This window comes from Cryptomeria japonica, chromosome 10 (genome assembly GCF_030272615.1).
Source record: "Cryptomeria japonica chromosome 10, Sugi_1.0, whole genome shotgun sequence".
Lineage (NCBI taxonomy): Eukaryota > Viridiplantae > Streptophyta > Pinopsida > Cupressales > Cupressaceae > Cryptomeria > Cryptomeria japonica.
The window spans coordinates 270,979,183-270,985,697 of record NC_081414.1 but is presented as its reverse complement, the minus strand read 5'-3'; the positions used below and the strand labels follow the sequence as shown (position 1 = coordinate 270,985,697).

Below are 6,515 nucleotides of genomic sequence, written 5' to 3'. Positions count from 1 at the left end.
TTTTTATCTTAATTTATTTAAATACTATTTGGATTATATTGTTTGTCAAGTATAAATTTAATATACTAAAGTGTTCGAAGTTATGATAAAAAGATATTAAATAAACGATTGAAATTTAAGTATATATTATCGAAATGTGTATTTTCATGTATAAATTTAATATATAAATTGTTCGAAGTTATGATAAAAATATATTAAATAGAAGATTGAAATTGAAGTATATAATATTGAAATCTATATTTTATATTATTGACTACAATTTTATTTCATGTATTAGTTTAAGATTGAAATAGGAATATTTTGAACAAGAAAAATCCAAAATCAATAAATTTATTATTAAATTGTCGGTAACTATAATCCAAAATCGATAGACCCGTGACTGTCCATATCTTTTGTCGCAACGTTTACCTCCATGATACCTTGACCAGCACACTCTGCGTGGCGTATTTGAAAATTTATGAACTGCAATTGAATGGCAACTCCCTACAGATAAACAGAAGATTGCATGTAGTAGACATTGATTCTAATTCCAATCCTTGAAATTTCTTAATGGCGAAGATGTTTGCGCTATTGTGTGGGCTTCTGATTTGCATAAGAAGTGGATATGCACAGCAAACTGGGTCACCAACTGATGGCTTTACTCAGCAGAACTTAACTAAGGCAAATTTTGAAATACAAAAACCATATGATAAAGAGGTATCCCAGCGTTACAGCTTCATTAAGGGTGTCCATTCAATGTGGGTCTACATAAACGACAAACCCCATTTTCGCGGGAGCAAAACCAGACCCAGAACAGAAATCGGCATCAAGGTTAGTTGTTTAGTTTTGATACATCATCTTCATCCAAAATTTCTGTAAGTTGTCCCAGTTTGTTTTGTGTATGTTTAATTTAAAGTGATTGGTGCAGGGATATGGCTATACAAGTGGGGTGTGGCAGTTTGAGGGTGAGGTTTATGTTCCGCAGGGGACGACTGGAGTATGCGTCATGCAGATTTTTGGCGGCACGCAACATGCCACGGCGTTCATGTTGCATGTTTATGTTGGGATGCTAAAGCGTTACGATGAGCAAGTGGTGGCAACTGATATTTACGATCGGTGGATTCATGTCAACGTTATCCACAACGCAGACGAAGGGAAAGTGTACGTGTTTGTGGAGGAGGAGGAGAAGTTAGTGGTTGATGATAGAGGTCCTGCCATCCATTCTTTTAAATTTGGAGTGTATACTCAGACCAAATCTTCGTCTTGCATGGAAGCTCGTTGGAGAAACGTCAAGGTTTGGAGGAAATAGTTTGAGTCCGTGAGAATCGTTGATTGTTTGCAGTAGTGGGTATTTGGCGCACTCAGAGGAGTTTGAAACAAAAGGCTCTTCATGCTCATCTGCTATGGTTTTACACGGTAGACTGAAGCGATTTAGAGTCGAATGCATTTTATCAATAACTGTTTAAAAGTATGTAGAGTGTTAAATCTATTGTTTTATCTTGTAATTAGTAATTGCTATATGTATATAATAGTGATTACCATAATCGTATTTTGATATGGGCTATTTTAAAATAAAACAAAATAGTCAAATGACATTTAGTTTAATGTCAAAGTTTATGTTGTAGGCATCTGAATGATCTTTAGTAGAAGTCTTCTCTAATAAATATAATAAAAAAATGAAATAAAAGAAGTACTCAATTTGTTTTTAACAAATAATAACAAAATTAATAATTTCAATTCATTCCATATACTCTGTAAACCTTATAATATTAAGGTATTGAAGGAAATCTTACATTAATATAGCACACCAATTTCTAGAGATGATATTGTATAGATGAGATCGTTATATATGGAGAATAATAGATACTATAAAATAAATAATATTTAATATATTTTCAAAAATATCAATTGACAAAAATGTAATTTGAATGAAATAAAATTAACGTGATATGAAATCAGTACATACAAATTATAAGAATAATGTTATTTACTTTTCTCTTATTGATTAAAATGTGATACACCATTTTAGAAAAATGATGATCTACTCAAAATAAAACATCTTACAATATAGATGTATCAGATGGACCACAATAACCACAAACTAGTACTAAGTTTCATAAAAAAATATAGAATGTAGAAACATTTCTAAGTAATAAATACTCTAGAAATATTGTAGATAAAATTTAATTACACTATTCTATATAAAAAATTATGTTAAATAACTTAGGAATGATGGATACAAATATATTCACTACAATAGAAAATACTCTCTAAGGAATAGGTAGAAGATTGCACGCAAGATATTTCCAACGAAGATAATATTATCCTAACTACCATCATCTAGAAAAATTATCTAGAAGATTATTTGATGAAAAATATTCTACATTAGCATTCCCTTTAAGTGTAGCTAGATGAATGACTAGAGAATTTGGCCTCGACAAATAGGCCTAATCAGGAACCCAATCATAAAGAGATGGGAAAGGAGAAAACTGAATGGAAACAAAACTCCTAACTTTTTATTTGAACTTAAAAGGAAGTTGAAAGTGTTGATAGAGAACTATAGATGTTTCCACATTGTTAGAGGTTGAGCATCAAGATCATAAAGACCACTACATGAATACCTCCAAGACACTTTGAAATGCTCATCTAAAGTCGTGAATATATTTATACACTTCATGCGTTTCAATATATTTAGATTTTTGTATCTAGCAGTATTACTATAATTCTAACTAATTTATATTCTATATAAATACTTTCTCTATTATCTAAATTATAAAAATTTGATGAGGTTCAAGACAAAACCTCCCTCACATTAGCGACAAAAATGATATCACCATTCAAATGTTTTTTATTACTTTAGCAGGAAAGGTCACACAACTAGGCAACCAATAGAAAAAAGTTGCAAGCCCTCAGAAGTAATAAAAAACTAACATATGAATGTATCTATGCATAATCAACCCTCCATAATATCTCCTACCAAATCTAAAAAAACTAGCATTTAATTGATAAAAGTCCATAGTCATAGCAATAACCATATTCAAAATTAACACTAACATACTAAGAAGGCATGCAAGCCCTATTTACCATAAGTCCAGAGTATTTAAATAGATCATAATAAATTGATAGAGACCAAACCTAAAACTAACTAAACCAGAATTCAAATCTAAAACTATCAAAAAAGTGTTATGATCCAATAATAGCCCAATCATCCCTCATGAGATTCCAATTCCTAACCAGTCTCTTTATCTACTTCTGCCAGACTTCAGGGCTTGAGACATCCTCCTTCTATTCATCCTTTTGCATGTTTTTGTTTCCCTTCATTTTTTTGTCTTTCTTCTTCATATGGCTCTGTCTTGAAACAAAACACAACACCTATAGAATTTAGGGCCTCCCCCATAAGCCTATTACCCTATCTGTACTCCTCCACCTTCACCTTAAGAATCATGAGCTTGACCTAAAGATCAATAGTCTAGCTTTTCAATTTTTTGACACTAATCTCTTCATTCTCAATCGGGGAGTTTTGGGAACAAGGACCATTTTGTCATCTTTTAAGGCAATCAGAGATGGGGAATTATTGTCTAAGTTATATATTTCATCCCGTGAATCACTTAAACCCTTTGAATCCTCCCTACTATCATTCACTTTCTCCTCCTCAACCTCTTGAAATTCATCATCCTCTGAATCATCAGTTAAGCTCTGTATGTTCCGGTATGAAACCCTAAACCCTTATCGGAATAACCCTTACATAAATATCCTAAAATACATGGTCTCTCTTATATATTTCACATCTCCTTTATTATTTACTTCCTCATACATATCCAAAATTATCTAACCTAATGACCTATATACCCTTTATAATTTATCATGCCTTATGTCAGCTTACAAAGATAATTACAATATGAATATACATGTCAGCTCAACAACATAAATACATGAATATCAAAACAATTGTCAATGTCGGATCTCCAAATGATTTTGACCTCCAATATCGATAACCTAATTCTAAACCATGTTGGCTTGCATTGCCAGTAATCAAATAAATCTATCCAACCTACCAATGTTGGTGCTGGTGTCGGTGAAGTGTCTTTGAAGTGCCTTCCGGTACACAAAAAAACTAAAATATGAAGCCATGTTGCCATCGGTGACAACATATTGAAAGAAACCAATTGGGTGTCAATTTCCAACACTCTCCCGCTTTGGCATTGATTGCAACACTCATGTGAAAAATGATTCCAACTATCAGTTTCACCCTAAGCTTGCTCCCCCTGAGTTGAATATCCATCTGAGAAAAATCCTCCATATCTCCTACAATTTTTTTCACCTATACTCACCCTAATGTATATAACTTCCTCTTTTTTTTCACATCAATATCTCTCCCCCTTTGACATCAATGCCATAAAAAATACCAAAAACCATCAGGACGAAGAATGAAAAGATTATACAATGAATATCCCAAAAATACCTTACCGGAGCTGGATATATTTGAAAATTTCCGGATAGGCCTTCTCCAAAATCTCTAGATAAGTATCCCAACTAGATTTGAAAGTGTCGAAAATAGATCTACAAGTTTATGTAGCATATGGGAAAATGACTCTTTCTCATTTAACTCTTCCAGCGTGAGCTTACCAACCATATCTATACACTCCTTCTTATGTACACTTAATGAATCCAACAAGGGAATCATCAATCCTCTAAGACTTCTGGCTCTTCTTATGATTTTGTCTTTTTCCCTCTCAAGAGAAAAAATTTGGGCTTCCAAAACCAAAATTTGACCATCAATAGATGCAGTCAATGAATTCAATCCATCAAAAGAATTGGCTATACCTATTATCTCCTCCTGAATGTCCTTAATCTTTTTATCTGTCTCAACTATGAGAAAAACTATGTTACAACATACTCTATAGATATTAGTACACTGCCTTAAATAATTATCTATCAATTTCAACTTATCATTGATTTCCTTCCTTTTAGACTCAATTATTTGTTCAAATACATAGCTCTCTTTGCCTATATAAATCTCTCCAATGCTTTCCGGTTTGATATCTTTTGCAAAGATTGAAAGTCCTTTGAAATGTGTTTTGTGATTATCTTAAGCTTATCAGATGAGCTCGCTTCATTGTCAAATTTACACTCGAGGACAAGTCTATGCAAAATAGTGATAGACTAATCAATAACTCCATTATCCATGCATCCTTCCTTCATCATATTTTGTGTAGCCATCATCATGAGTTTGGTAGAAATCATCTCAGTTATGCTTTTCTTTTCAACCTGCGAGGTGTCAATTGACAATAATAATGGACTCACTATTGGTTCCTTGTCGGATTCCCCTTCCTCCTCCTCTGATGTTATAACCTTTATATCTCCCTCACTTGCATCAGTGGCTTCGCCACTTGGTGCAGTATCAGTAATTGTCAGTTCCTCCCTAGGAATTGTGACCTCATCCTGTAGAATTTGATCCAGAGGACTATTGTCCTCAACATTAGTAACCTATACATTATCAACCTTTACACTCTCTGTATCTATCGGTATCTCAACATTTGCCTATACATTTGTATCTACCGGGGGCTCAATATATACTATCTTAATATTTTTTGAAATTGAAGGTGAAGCACCCATAATACCTTTACCCTTCCCTTCAACTGGGATGTCTGCAGTATCTGTCTTAGATTCCAGTGAAGTATAAAAACTAGAGTTCTCTTCAAAGAACTTAACCCATGCCTTGTGGGTCTCCTTGATTATCTCATTGACCCTACTTAACATAAGACTGATTATTCTATGCTTTGTGTTAAAGATTTTCCTATCTACAACCTCAAGTGTCTTGTCCATCTCTTCTGGAGCAATAGAAACACAAACAGATAACAACTCTTGAATCTTTGTTTGCCTGTCCTCTTGCATTGTTAATAGTCTTATAGCATCTAACATGTCATACAACTGTGTTGGTATTTGGTCTTCAATTTCTAACATGGCTTTCTTATATATATCTAATTACAACAAAACTGCTTCCTCTACTTCTCTTTGTTCATCATTATCTAAATGTTCATAATAAAACTGTATTCTTTAACATACCATCTTTAGTAATTTCATCAACTAACTCTGCACAAGTCTTTGGTGGAATAATAGTTAGATTTCCAGATTCAATTGCTAGATCAATATCATCCTTCTTCTTTCTCCTTCCAAGATCGGATGGAGTTGGGGGTATTTCTTTTGGTGCTCTTTTCTGTGTCGGTACTTGATAGTAACTTTCCTAACTGGTTTCTTCTTAGCCTCTACCTTAGTCTCTTCAGTTTTCTTCCTTATTACCCTTTTGAATGCCAAGGGTGTGTCATCATCAGATGCAGATTCTATTGCAATAGGCTCAATGAATATTTTTGGTTCTTTCCTCTTCCTGCCTTTCTCTAGAACAACATCAATCAATGCTTTGATATCCTCTGAAAAATTTGCAACAAATTTACTTGCCTTTCCTTCTTTCTTCTCTCTCTTCTTCTGGTTGAACTCAATTTCAACCTCTTGCATCTTCTTCTTAACAGTACCAAAGG

At 33.4% G+C, this 6,515-nt stretch overlaps 1 protein-coding gene across 1 annotated transcript; it reads left to right on the top strand.

Moving 5' to 3' along the window:
• Positions 1-549: 549 nt before the first annotated feature.
• On the top strand, positions 550-1,288 carry LOC131039118 (citrate-binding protein-like). The gene is made up of 2 exons (XM_057971772.1): positions 550-810; positions 908-1,288. Exons 1-2 carry the CDS (start codon positions 550-552, stop codon positions 1,286-1,288), a joined length of 642 nt encoding a protein of 213 aa, XP_057827755.1.
• The last annotated feature ends 5,227 nt before the right edge of the window (positions 1,289-6,515 follow it).

What these genes read in the sequence shown, in the direction of transcription:
- LOC131039118 (XM_057971772.1), top strand. Translation starts at nt 550, where the DNA reads ATGGCGAAGATGTTTGCGCTATTGTGTGGGCTTCTGATTTGCATAAGA. An exon ending in GAACAGAAATCGGCATCAAG is followed by an intron (nt 811 to 907) that starts GTTAGTTGTTTA and finishes TGATTGGTGCAG; the next exon opens with GGATATGGCTATACAAGTGG.